This window comes from Salmo salar, chromosome 12 (assembly GCF_965601325.2).
Source record: "Salmo salar chromosome 12, fSalSal1, whole genome shotgun sequence".
Taxonomy (NCBI): domain Eukaryota; kingdom Metazoa; phylum Chordata; class Actinopteri; order Salmoniformes; family Salmonidae; genus Salmo; species Salmo salar.
Window position 1 is genome coordinate 13,607,501 of NC_138302.1, and position 15,000 is coordinate 13,622,500.

At 38.8% G+C, this 15,000-nt stretch overlaps 1 protein-coding gene across 1 annotated transcript in view; it reads left to right on the top strand.

The window, feature by feature from the left end:
- The first annotated feature begins 3,034 nt into the window (after window positions 1–3,034).
- LOC106566240 (adhesion G protein-coupled receptor E5) overlaps window positions 3,035–15,000 on the top strand; it is a 41,119-nt gene continuing 29,153 nt past the window's right edge. Inside the window, exon 1 of the mRNA XM_045690736.2 lies at window positions 3,035–3,402. Within this exon, the coding sequence (XP_045546692.1) occupies window positions 3,372–3,402 (31 nt within the window). The 5' untranslated portion in view covers window positions 3,035–3,371. The remainder of the gene's footprint in view (window positions 3,403–15,000) is intronic.

Here is a 15,000-nt window from a genome sequence, read left to right on the forward strand (position 1 = left end):
CTGGGTCTCGACCCCGCCCTGTGCAACTGGGTCCTGGACTTTCTGACGGGCCGCCCCCAGGTGGTGAGGGTAGTAAACAACATCTCCACCCCGCTGATCCTCAACACTGGGGCCCCACAAGGGTGCATTCTCAGCCCTCTCCTGTACTCCCTGTTCACCCATGACTTCATGGCCATGCATGCCTCCAACTCAATCATCAAGTTTGCAGACGACACTACAGTGGTAGGCTTGATTACCAACAATGACGAGACAGCCTACAGGGAGGAGGTGAGGGCCCTCGGAGTGTGGTGTCAGGAAAATAACCTCACACTCAATGTCAACAAAACAAAGGAGATGATCGTGGACTTCAGCAAACAGCAGAGGAAGCACCCCTCTATCCATTTCGACGGGACAGTAATGGAGAAGGTGGAAAGTTTTGAGTTCCTCGGCGTACACATCACGGACAAACTGAAATGGTCCACCCACACAGACAGCGTGTTGAAGAAGGCACAACAGCGCCTCTTCAACCTCAGGAGGCTGAAGAAATTTGGCTTGTCACCAAAAACACTCACAAACTTTTACAGATTCACAATCGAGAGCATCCTGTTGGGCTGTATCACCGCCTGGTACGACAGCTGCTCTGCCCACAACCGCAGGGCTCTCCAGAGGGTAGTGAGGTCTGCACAACGCATCACCGGAGGCAAACTACCTGCCCTCCAGGACACCTACACCACCCGATGTCACAGGAAGGCCAAAAAGATCATCAAGGACAACAACCACCCGAGCCACTGCCTGTTCACCCCGCTATCATACAGAAGGCGAGGTCAGTACAGGTGCATCAAAGCTGGGACTGAGAGACTGAAAAACAGCTTCCATCTCAAGGCCATCAGACTATTAAACAGCCATCACTAACATTGAGTGGCTGCTGCCAACATATTGACTCAACTCTAGCCACTTTAATAATAAAAAAATGGATGTAATAAATGTATCACTACTCACTTTAAACATTGCCACTTTATATAATGTTTACATACCCTACATTACTCATCTCATGTATATACTGTACTCTATACCATCTATGCCGTTTGGCCATCGCGCATCCATATATTTATATGTACATATTCTTATTCATTCCTTTACACTTGTGTGTATAAGGTAGTTGTTATGAAATTGTTGGATTACTTACAAACTCAATGAAACCCACCTAAATTATTTTCAGTGATTTCAAATAGTCTTTGAACCCTTTATTACTGGTTCTATACTTCTGTTGAGTCAGATGATCAAATCCACCTGGAGGAAATCACAGAGATCTGTCATCACACCGTGTCTGTTCTTCAGCTGGCCGTGCACTATACGATTTAGCTTCCGTTTTTTAGAGATCGGAGATAAAATCCCCATGTCGTTGCTTACTGGTGTGAACGGGTCAGAGATGCAATCTGAGGTCTCCTGATCCCGTCTTTGAGCCTTCCCAGACGTGCCGATATTTTCAAGCATATCTGATTTTATCGTCATTAAATCTGTAGTGTTCTTGTAGTGTGAGATGTGCAGCGACAAGTTTTGAGAACGGTGATCAGCTATAGCCAATGAGAGCTCAGCAGAGAAGAAGCCAGTGGGTTGACGACGTTGCATCGCATCACCCAGAATGTGTAAACTCCCCAAGTGTCAAATCGTTACAGCTCTGTTCACTAGCAACGTTATTCAATTGAAAATGTATGTGAATATCTGACTGAAAACGTTTATGAGTCTGTTTTAAGCCACAGCTCGTAGCTACGTTAACAATCGAATCCCATCATTGTTTTTAGAGAGAACAGAGTGGTATGGAGAATCCTCTGGACCAAGTGAAGAGTCTTGTGGTGGGTGACCCCTGTCTGTGCCACATGTTTTATTGTGCTCACCACTATGTCGGCAAGACAAACAAAACGACATTACGCTGCCAACATCAATTCACTACCTTAGTACTTTGTTTGTGAAACCATAAACCATTTTCACCAGAAACTTCATTCACAACTAATCTATCTCCCTCAGATCATACTCAGACCGGCCTCGCCTCTCTTGCCTCATGAATGATGTCATCACTGATTAAAGAGACAGCACACGCATTTATCAAAGCAGCTACTTCTGTGCAAATGTTGTTGATCAGTATAGTGAAATAAGTGCCACATGGAAACAAATTGTTTTTCATGAAAATCAGTCAAAACAAGCTCAATGACTCAATGTCACACACACTCCTATTGAATAATATGCATTCACCTTTACTGTGAACAGGCCAAGGCTACATCTTGATTTACCCAGTTCATCAATAGAAATGTAATGTTCAAATAAATGATTACTATTATGTTGTTATGTAGTTATATTGGTAAAAACAAAGTCAAATTGATTTTATAATTGGTTAAAAATACTCTGAAAAATGTTGATGTAAAAAAATAATTCTAATGTAATGATGCCCAACGAATGAACAGAGCAGAAGGTGAGCTTGTCTGTCTGGATCAAGTGTCATTCTGTGACTTTGGCTGATATGCCTTATTTTTTTTTGCCGTGGTATCTTTTTGGTATTCCTTCTCCAGAACACAAAATGTCGCTTGGCTCTCCAATTCTATGAGTTGGAAGAATTTCCTGTGTCTCTCTATGGGCCATGTGGCCAGAGACTCTCCTGGAATTTTAGAGTTTTTACGACCCTTTACACACAGGGTGGATTGGGGGGAAGGTAGGGGGTGGTGGTGCAAAAGGGAGCAGGGGTCAACTGTCCTCCCTGTACCAAAAGAGTAAGATTCATACCTACCTTCTCGAAGTCAAAATTCAGAGGGAGGGAGAGAGAGAGAGGGAGAGAGAGACTTAGATTACCTACTGGCAAAGACTCCAGAACAGCAGCTGTTTAGATTCTCTCTCTCTCTCTCTCTCTCTCTCTCTCTCTCTCTCTCTCTCTCTCTCTCTCTCTCTCTCTCTCTCTCTCTCTCTCTCTCTCTCTCAGCTCCATGTTCCACTTGGCTTGGTTTCAGAAGCTATTCAGAGAAGTCAACACCCTAGAGAGAGAGAGAGAGAGAGAGAAGTGAAGGAGAACCAAAGGGGCGGGCATTAACAGGCTGAGACTGAACTTCAGATAGAGAAAGAGGGAGCGGACAGAGGAGAGCAAAATAGTTGTTTTTCTAAGCCCACGTGGCTCACACAAAGACGTGTCTCACGAAAAGAGAGGGAAGATTTTTTTTTTTGTTTTCTTCTATTCATTTTCTCACTACGGATCATACGGAATAAAAACCTTGTTAAACTGGGATTGTCTTCAATCTGAATTAAACTGTAAAACAGATTTAATCTGAGACTGACTCGTCTTGTGGGACTAATTTTATTAGGATCCTACTAGTTGTCTGGTGTGGATATAATACCAGCCAGTCTTTGAGATGGGGTCCAGAACTCTTCTACTTATTCTGGGTGAGTCTAACGTTGTATATCTTTGGAACTTGACTAGCTGTGTGTTTGTGCGTACGTGTGTGTGGGGTGTGTGTGAGTGTGTGTGTGTGTGTGTGTCCGTGAGAGAAAGTGACAAAATGAGAGAGGAGGTATTTCATCATTCATTGTCAGTTATTGTTGAATGGCTACAGAATATTCCAACCATGTACCAACCATGTACCAACCATTTACCAACCATGTACCAACCCTGTATACAGTGGGAATGTTCCAACCCTATCTAATACATGTATAAACTACGAGACTATATGCAAGACAGTTTCTAGACAGTTTTAGTGTGTATAGACAGTTTTAGTGTTTATAGACAATTTTATGTGTGTATAGACTATATTAGTGTGTATAGACAGGATTAGTGTGTATTTAGAAAGTTGTAGTGTGTATTTAGAAAGTTTTAGTGTGTATATAGACAGTTTAAGTGTGTGTATAGACAGTTTTAGTGTGTTTATAGACAGTTTAAGTGTGTTTATAGACAGCTTTAGTGTGTATAGACAGTTGTACTGTGTTTATAGACAGGTGTAGTGTGCATAGACAGTTTTAGTGTGTATAGACAGTTTTAGTGTGAATAGAGAGTTTTGGTGTGTATATAGACAGTTTTAGTGTGTGTAGACAGTTTTAGTGTGTATAGACAGTTTTAGTGTGTTTATAGACGGTTTTAGTGTGTTTATAGACAGTTTTAGTGTGTATAGACAGTTTTAGTGTATATAGACAGTTTTAGTGTGTATAGACAGTTTTAGTGTGTATATAGACAGTTTTAGTGTTTATAGACAGTTTTAGTGTGTATAGACAGTTTTAGTGTGTTTATAGACAGTTTTAGTGTGTTTATAGACAGTTTAAGTGTGTATAGACAGTTTTAGGATGTATAGACAGTTTTAGTGTGTATAGACAGTTTAAGTGTGCATAGACAGTTTTAGTGTGTATAGACAGTTTTAGTGTGTTTATAGACAGTTTTAGTGTGTTTATAGACAGTTTTAGTGTGTATAGACAGTTTTAGTGTTTATAGACAGTTTTAGTGTGTATAGACAGTTTTAGTGTGTTTATAGACAGTTTTAGTGTGTATAGACAGTTTCATTGTGTATAGACAGTTTTAGTGTGTATAGACAGTTTTAGTGTGTATAGACAGTTTTAGTGTGTTTATAGACAGTTTTAGTGTGTTCATAGACAGTTTTAGTGTGTATAGACAGTTTTAGTGTGTATAAACAGTTTTAGTGTGTATAGACAGTTTTAGTGTGTATATACAGTTTTAGTGTGTTTATATACAGTTTTAGTGTGTTTATAGACCGTTTTAGTGTGTATAGACAGTTTTAGTGTGTTTATAGACAGTTTTAGTGTGTATAGACAGGTGTAGTGTGTTTATAGACAGTTTTAGTGTGTATAGACAGTTTTAGTGTGTATATACAGTTTTAGTGTGTTTATATACAAGACTCCCATGAAGTTATAGTGTGACGTTATGAGTTGACGTTAAAGTAACATTCTCACAACATACTGCACTTGTTTTATCCTGTTTTAGATGTATCCTCTGTTTAAACATTTAAACTCTTACAATAACACTGTTAAAATACCAATGTGATCATTTCTTGTCTTTTATGTTGGGAAAAACAAATTGTACAATTATATGTGGACATACGCTCCATAGTTGTACAAGTATACATGGTTATACTGTACTTTTCATAATAAAACATACTTGAAACAAGAAAAAGCATGTTAATTGTGAAAACAATTTCGTTATTGATTTTTACATTGCTTCTCCCTGTCTCATGTTGACGTTTGTCATGAATCTTGACCTGGAGGCAGAACTGTGCGATTTCCTCTAGATATGTCAGCTGCAAAGTCAGAATTGGCTGTGGAAAATAATGTTGTTTTATGGTGTTAATTTAAGGGAAGGATTAGCAGTGTGGTTAGGGGTGAGGTTAGGATTAAAATCGGACTGTATTACTTTGTGCCTGTGCCAGCTAGGGAATACTTTGCTGAACTGCCTCCAGGGCAAGATTCATGACAATAAATGCCAACCTGCCTCCAGGGCAAGATTCATGACAATAAATGCCAACCTACCTCCAGGGCAAGATTCATGACAATAAATGCCAACCTGCCTCCAGGGCAAGTCTTCCCTGTGGCTCAGTTGGTAGAGCATGGTGTGTGCAACGCCAGCGTTGTGGGTTCGATTCCCATGCGGGGGCCAGTACAAATTTTTTTATGAAATGTATGCATTCACTACTGTAAGTCGCTCTGGATAAGAGCGTCTGCTAAATGACTAAAATGTAAATGTAAAATATACAGTTTTAGTGTGTTTATAGACCGTTTTAGTGTGTATAGACAGATTTGCAGTTCTCAGAGGTCAGCATTTATTATATTATGCTACCGATTGCATTTTAACGTTGTTATGTTGTTTTATGTTATAATGTGTTCAGTTAAGTTCAGATAATATCTTAATATACATTATCTACTATGTTATGTTATTCTATAAGTTAGTATATGTTATGTTATGTGTTACTGTATTTAAGGTACGTTCAGGTAGTTATGTTATGGATGTTATGGATGTAGTACTATGTTCAGGTAGTTATGTTATGGATGTTATGGATGTAGTACTATGTTCAGGTAGTTATGTTATGGATGTTATGGATGTAGTACTATGTTCAGGTAGTTATGTTTATGGATGTAGTACTATGTTCAGGTAGTTATGTTATGGATGTTATGCATGTAGTACTATGTTTAGGTAGTTATGTTATGGATGTTATGGATGTAGTACTATGTTCAGGTAGTTATATTATGGATGTTATGGATGTAGTACTGTGTTCAGGTAGTTATGTTATGGATGTAGTACTATGTTCAGGTAGTTATGTTATGGATGTTATGGATGTAGTACTATGTTCAGGTAGTTATGTTATGGATGTAGTACTATGTTCAGGTAGTTATGTTATGGATGTAGTACTATGTTCAGGTAGTTATGTTATGGATGTAGTACTATGTTCAGGTAGTTATGTTATGGATGTTATGGATGTAGTACTATGTTCAGGTAGTTATGTTATGGATGTTATGGATGTAGTACTATGTTTAGGTAGTTATGTTATGGATGTTATGGATGTAGTACTATGTTCAGGTAGTTATGTTATGGATGTTATGGATGTAGTACTATGTTTAGGTAGTTATGTTATGGATGTTATGGATGTAGTACTATGTTCAGGTAGTTATGTTATGGATGTTATGGATGTAGTACTATGTTCAGGTAGTTATGTTATGGATGTTATGGATGTAGTACTATGTTCAGGTAGTTATGTTATGGATGTAGTACTATGTTCAGGTAGTTATGTTATGGATGTTGTGGATGTAGTACTATGTTCAGGGTAGTTATGTTATGGATGTTATGGATGTAGTACTATGTTCAGGTAGTTATGTTATGGATGTAGTACTATGTTCAGGTAGTTATGTTATGGATGTAGTACTATGTTCAGGTAGTTATGTTATGGATGTTATGGATGTAGTACTATGTTCAGGTAGTTATATTATGGATGTTATGGATGTAGTACTATGTTCAGGTAGTTATGTTATGGATGTTATGGATGTAGTACTATGTTCAGGTAGTTATATTATGGATGTTATGGATGTAGTACTATGTTCAGGTAGTTATGTTATGGATGTTATGGATGTAGTACTATGTTCAGGTAGTTATATTATGGATGTAGTACTATGTTCAGGTAGTTCTGTTATTTATTACTGTCAGAATGTCTCTGTTTCCAGGAAGCAACACAGTAACAGGACTGACACTAGTTGGCTATCTGCAGGGTACCTCCAAGAGTCAGATCTGGGTTCAAATAGTACTAGATGTAATTAAAAATACTTTATCTGGGCTTGATTGAGCTTGCCTGGCATAATTGAACCAATTGAATAGTGTCTACAGTACAAACCCTACCCATATGGCACTTCAGACAGGTTGGAAATGAAAGCATCTGAAATGTTTTAAATAATATTTGAACCCAGGTCTGATATGAGTAGAGATTTCTCTACTCTCCTCTCTACCTCTTAGACTAGATTGATGACAGAGAGAGCGACAGAGAGAGGGGGGGAGGGGTGAAGAGCGGGGGGATAGAGAGGGGGAGGGTTGAAGAGTAGGGTGATAGAGAGAGTGGAGGGAGGGGGTGAGAGAGAGAGAGAGGGTGGGAGGGAGGGAGAGAGGTGGGAGGGGGAGGGACGGAGGAGAGAGGGTGGAGGGGGAGAGAGAGAGAGGGTGGGAGAGAGAGACAGGGGAGGGAGGAGAGGGGGAGATGGTGGGAGAGGGGGAGGGAGGGGGGAGAGAGCGAGAGAGGGTGGGGAGAGAGAAGATGGGAAGGGGGAGAGAGTGAAAGAGAGACGGGGAGAGGGGGAGAGAGAGTGAGGGTGGGAGAGAGAGATGTGGAGAGAGAGCTGCCGACAAAATCATGAGATGAAATATATAGAGAAGGAGTTCAAGGGAATACCTACACTCTTAGAGAAAATGCTTCCAAAAGGGTTCTTTGCTGTCCCCATAGAAAATACATTTTGGTTCAATGTAGAACCCTTTCCACAGAGGGTTTTACATGGAAACCAAAAGAGTTCTATCTGGAACCAAAAAGGGTTCTTCAAAGGGTTCTCCTATGGGGACAGTCTAAGAACCCTTTTTGGTTCTAGATAGCACCTTTTTTTCTAAGTGTGTAGTCAGTTGAACAACGTAATGTAGTCAACAGAAATGTGTCTTCCGTGTTTAATGAATCAGAGAGGTGCAGGGAACTGACTTAATCTACATCCACGTCTCAGGGAGGGACAGAGAGGGTGGCAGAGAGGGAGAGAGAGAGGAGGTCAAGAGAGATGAAAAAGGACAGACAGACAGACAGACAGACAGACAGACAGACAGACAGACAGACAGACAGACAGACAGACAGACAGACAGACAGACAGACAGACAGACAGACAGACAGACAGACAGACAGACAGACAAACAGACAAACAGACAGACAGACAGAAAAACATTTTGAATGAGAGAGAGAGAGAGGGATGAAGGAGGGAGAAAGAGAGAGATGAACTCTGACACGGTGTCTATTGTTGAAGGGAGGTAGTCTATATATCACTTCATAAAGACCCTCTGTGTGTGTGAGGCCTGCTGTCTAACCACAGTCTTTCAGTTATGATCACACCCTCAGACACACACACACACACACACACTCACACACACACACACACACACACACACACAAACATACGCGCACACGCACACACACACACACACACACACACACACACACACACACACACACACACACACACACACACACACACACGCATGCAAACACACACACACACGCATGCAAACACACACACACACACGCGCAAGCAAACACACACGCACGCACGCAAACACACACGCACGCAAACACACACACACACACGCACGCAAACACACACGCACGCAAACACACACACACACACACACACAACCCCCCCCCCCCCCCCCCCCCCCCCCCCACACACACACACACAGTGTCCCGGAATCTGCAGAACTAGAACTATACACACTCAACAACACATCAGTACAACCAACTAATGTCAGTATTATTGTGTTTGTGGGTGTCTCTCTCTCTCTCTGTCTCGCTGTCTCTCTCGCTCTATCTCTCCCTCTCTCCCAATTCAATTCAAAGGGCTTTATTGGCATGGGAAACATATGTTTACATTTCCAAAGCAAATGGAATAGACAATAAACAAAGGGGAAAGTCTGCAGCATCCGCCCTCACCCTACTTGAATCTGAAGTCAAATGTCTACTGTTAGCTAATGATCTGGTGCTTCTGTCCCCAACCAAGGAGGGCCTACAGCAGCACCTTGATCTTCTGCACAGATTCTGTCAGACCTGGGCGCCTAGAGTAAATCTCAGTAAGACTAAAATAATGGTGTTCCAAAAAAGGTCCAGTTGCCAGGACCAGAAATAGAAATTCTATCTAGACACAGTTGCCCTAGAGCGCACAGAAAAGACCTGGGGTCCGCTCAACCACCATGAATTCACAGAATTGGAACGACAACATATTCAGACTCTGAATTCAGAATTCTGCAAAAACATAATTTGTGTACAACGTGAAACACCAAATAATGCACGCAGAGGAGAATTAGGACGATACCTGCTAATGATCAAAATCCAGAAAATAGACGTTTCCTACAGAGAGATTAACCTGGAGAAGCTATTTTTACACCGTTACAGCACTGCATATAGACATAGACATAATATGACATTTGAAATGTCTTTATTACTTTGTCACTTTTGTGAGTGTAATGCTGGATGTTATTTTCTGATTGTTTATTTCACTTTTGTTTATTATCTATTTCACATGCTTTGGCAATGTTAACATATGTCTCCCATGCCAATAAAGCCCTTAAATTGAATTGAAAAATACGAGTGAAACAGAAAGGGCAAGAGAGAGATAAGGGTGAAAAAGAAGAGGAGTGTGAATCAGAGAGAAAGGGGTGGGCTCTAACAGAAAGAGAAAGGGAGAAAGGAGAACAAAATAGTCGTTTTTCCAACCACGAGGCTCACTGAGAGAAATGTCATTGTCTTTTTCTTCTGTTCATGTTATCACCATAGATCATACGGAATAAAAACCTTGTTAAGCTGGGATTTTCTTTCATCTGAATTCAACTGTAAAACAGATTTAATCTGAGACTGATTCTTCTTGTGGGACTAGTTTTATTAAGATCTTACTAGTTCTCTGGTGTGGATATAATACCAGTCTGTCTTTGAGATTGGGTCCAGAACTCTTCTACTTATTCTGGGTGAGTTTAACCTTGTATATCTTTGGAACTTGACTATCTCTCTCTCTCTCTGTGTGTGTTGTGTGTGTGTGTGTGTGTGTGTGTGTGTGTGTGTGTGTGTGTGTGTGTGTGTGTGTGTACAGTATGTGTGTGAGAGAGTGACAAATAGAGAGAGAGGTGGTATTTCATAATTCATTGTCAGTTATTGTTGAATGGCTATAGAATATTCCAACCATTTACCAGCCATGGAAATAGTGTGAATGTTACAACCCTATCTAAGATAAATAAATAACATTATAGAAAGTTTTAGTGTGTATAGACAGTTTTAGTGTGTATATAGACAGTTTTAGTGTGTATAGACAGTTTGTGTGTATAGAAAGTTTTAGTGTGTATCTGTCACGAATGTAGCCGTGTTGAATAGACCAAAACGCAGCCGGGATATGTATGCTCATCTTTAATTATATTTGAATAAAGTGAACACGGGAAAACAATAAACAAGAACGACTAGTAACAGTTTTACAGGCTATACAGATACTTTAGCAGTGTAAAATAAACAACCCACAACCCCAGGAGAAAAAAACACACCTAATAAATGACTCCCAATCAGGAACAACGATATCCAGCTGTTCCTGATCAGGAGTCACAAGACTAACACAGAAACAGAACAACTAGAAACTACATACAACACACTTCTGCCACGTCCTGACCAAATACTAAACAACTACTCCCTCTGCTGGTCAGGACGTGACAGTATTGACAGTTTTACTGTGTATATAGACAGTTTTAGTGTGTTTATAGACAGTTTGTGTGTGTAGACAGTTTGTGTGTATAGACAGTTTTAGTGTGTAAATAGACAGTTTTAGTGTGTATAGACAGTTTTAGTGTGTTTATAGACAGTTTTAGTGTGTATATAGACCGTTTTAGTGTGTATAGACAGTTTTAGTGTTCATAGACAGTTTTAGTGTTTATCGACGGTTTTAGTGTGTATATAGACAGTTTTAGTGTGTATAGACCATTTTAGTGTGTTTATAGACTGTTTTAGTGTGTATATAGACAGTTTTAGTGTGTATAGACATTTTTAGTGTTCATAGACAGTTTTAGTGTTTATCGACAGTTTTAGTGTGGATAGACATTTTTAGTGTTCATAGACAGTTTTAGTGTTCATAGACAGTTTTAGTGTTTATCGACGGTTTTAGTGTGTATATAGACAGTTTTAGTGTGTATAGACAGTTTTAGTGTGTTTATAGACCGTTTTAGTGTGTATATAGACAGTTTTAGTGTGTATAGACATTTTTAGTGTTCATAGACAGTTTTAGTGTTTATCGACAGTTTTAGTGTGTTTATAGACAGTTTTAGTGTGTATAGACATTTTTAGTGTTCATAGACAGTTTTAGTGTTTATCGACAGTTTTAGTGTGTTTATAGACAGTTTAAGTGTGTATAGACAGTTTTAGTGTGTATAGACAGTTTTAGTGTGTTTATAGACAGTTTTAGTGTGTATAGACATTTTTAGTGTTCATAGACAGTTTTAGTGTTCATAGACAGTTTTTAGTGTTTATCGACGGTTTTAGTGTGTATAGACAGTTTTAGTGTTTATCGACAGTTTTAGTGTGTTTATAGACAGTTTTAGTGTGTATAGACCGTTTTAGCGTGTTTATAGACTGTTTTAGTGTGTATAGACATTTTTAGTGTTCATACAGTTTTAGTGTGTATAGGCATTTTTAGTGTTCATAGACAGTTTTAGTGTTCATAGACAGTTTTAGTGTTTATCGACGGTTTTAGTGTGTATATAGACAGTTTTAGTGTGTATAGACATTTTTACTGTGTTTATAGACCGTTTGAGTGTGGCCTTCCCTGTAGCTCAGTTGGTAGAGCATGGTGTTTGCAACGCCAGGGTTGTGGGTTCGATTCCCACGGGGGGCCAGCACAGAAATAAAATGTATGAAATTCTATGAAATGTATGCATTCACTACTGTAAGTCGCTCTGGATAAGAGTGTCTGCTAAATGACTAAAATGTATATAGACAGTTTTACTGTGTATAGACGGTTTTAGTGTGTATAGACGGTTTTAGTGTGTATAGACAGTTTTAGTGTGTTTATAGACAGTTTAAGTGTGTATAGACAGTTTTAGTGTGTTTATAGACAGTTTTAGTGTGTATAGACAGGTGTAGTGTGTTTATAGACAGTTTTAGTGTGTATAGACAGTTTTAGTGTGTATAGACAGTTTTAGTGTGTATAGACAGTTTTAGTGTGTTTATAGACAGTTTTAGTGTGTATAGACAGTTTTAGTGTGTATAGACAGGTGTAGTGTGTTTATAGACAGTTTTAGTGTGTATAGACAGTTTTAGTGTGTATAGACAGTTTTAGTGTGTTTATAGACAGTTTTAGTGTGTACAGACAGTTTTAGTGTGTATAGACAGTTTTAGTGTGTATAGACAGTTTTAGTGTGTTTATAGACAGTTTTAGTGTGTATAGACAGTTTTAGTGTGTTTATAGACAGTTTTAGTGTTTATAGACAGTTTTAGTGTGTATAGACAGTTTTAGTGTGTATAGACAATTTTAGTGTTTATAGACAGTTTTAGTGTGTTTATAGACAGTTTTAGTGTGTATAGACAGGTGTAGTGTGTTTATAGACAGTTTTAGTGTGTATAGACAGTTTTAGTGTGTATAGACAGTTTTAGTGTGTTTATAGACAGTTTTAGTGTGTATAGACAGTTTTAGTGTGTATAGACAGGTGTAGTGTGTTTATAGACAGTTTTAGTGTGTATAGACAGTTTTAGTGTGTATAGACAGTTTTAGTGTGTTTATAGACAGTTTTAGTGTGTTTATAGACAGTTTTAGTGTGTATAGACAGTTTTAGTGTGTTTATAGACAGTTTTAGTGTTTATAGACAGTTTTAGTGTGTATAGACAGTTTTAGTGTGTATAGACAGTTTTAGTGTGTTTATAGACAGTTTTAGTGTGTTTATAGACAGTTTTAGTGTGTATAGACAGTTTTAGTGTGTTTATAGATGGTTTTAGTGTGTTTATAGACAGTTTTAGTGGGTATAGACAGTTTTAGTGTTCATAGACAATTTTCTGTGTTTATAGACAGTTTTAGTGTGTATAGACAGTTTTAGTGTGTATAGACCGTTTTAGTGTGTATAGACAGTTTTAGTGTGTATAGACAGTTTTAGTGTGTATAGACAGTTCTAGTGTGTATAGACAGTTCTAGTGTGTATAGACATTTTTAGTGTGTTTATAGACAGTTTTAGTGGGTATAGACAGTTTTAGTGAGTATAGACAGTTTTAGTGTGTATAGACAGTTTTAGTGTTTATAGACAGTTTTAGTGTGTATAGACAATTTTAGTGTTAATGGACAGTTTTAGTGTGTATGTAGACATTTCTTGTGTTTATAGACAGATTGGCAGTTCTCAGGGGTCAGCATGTGTTGTTATATTATACTAGGCTTTGTTATGTTGTTTTAATGTTATAATGTGTTCAGGTTAAGATAATATCTTAATATACGTTAGCTACTATGTTATGTTATGCTATAAGTTAGTATGTTATGTTATGTGTTACTGAATTTAAGGTACGTTCAGGTAGTTATGTTATGGATGTCATGGATGTAGTACTATGTTCAGGTAGTTATGTTATGGATGTTATGGATGTAGTACTATGTTCAGGTAGTTATGTTATGGATGTTATGGATGTAGTACTATGTTCAGGTAGTTATGTTATGGATGTAGTACTATGTTCAGGTAGTTATGTTATGGATGTAATGCTATGTTCAGGGTATGTTCTGTTATTTATTGTTGTCAGAATGTCTCTGTTTCCAGGAAGCAACACAGTGGCAGCATTGACACTAGTCTATCTGGAGAGTCTCTGAATGAGTCAGAGCTGGGTTCAAATACTACTCGATATCATTGCATATTGTTAATCTAGACCAATAGAATTGTGGCCACAGTACAAACCCTGCCCATATGGCACTTCAGACAGGCTCGAAATGGAAGGATCTGAAATGTTTTAAATAATATTTGAACCCAGGTCTGATATGACTACAGATTTAGCTACTTCTACTGTCTACTTCTTAGTCTAGAGACTGGGAGGGAGAGAGGGAGAGAGAGAGAGATAGAGGAGGGGAGAGAGTTACTGACAAAAACATGAGAATTAAAAATTGAGAATGAGAAGGGGAGGGAGAGAATGAGTGGCAGAGAGTAAGAGAGAGAGAAAGCAAGACAAAAGGGAGACAGAAGGGGAAAAGGAAAGACAAATAGAGACAGGCAGACAAAAAACTAGAGAATGAGAGAGACATAGAAAGACAGACAGAGAGAAGAGAGAGAGAGAAGAAGGAGGGAGGAAGAGAGAGATGAACTCTAACACTGTGTCTTTTGTTGAAGGGAGGTAGTCTATATGTCCAGCCAGACCTCCTGTGATACAAGTCGCTAATCGATTTCCATCCATGTCTGAGGACGTCGGGAAATTACTTGGAAACCGGCCACTAGGGGCAACAGTGAGCACTGTTACCTTCAAGTAGGGGGGTTCTACTAAGCTAACATCATGGAATTGTTTTAAGATGGTCATACCAAGGTGATTTAGCTATTTGTTAGGACCCCTTTATTTAAAAACATATACAGAAATGATTTGATAAAATGGCCTTAATGCCATTAGCCCATAGAAACGCATAATAGATTCATACATGGAACAACAAATAGCCCCCCCAAAAAAACCTAAAGGAAGTTTGTTCTGAAGTGTCTGGACGTTTGGAACAAATTCGAAATTTGATGTTTGAGAAACATGGGTAAACGTCTAATTCTGACGTGAGACTGTGAGACCTTGTTGA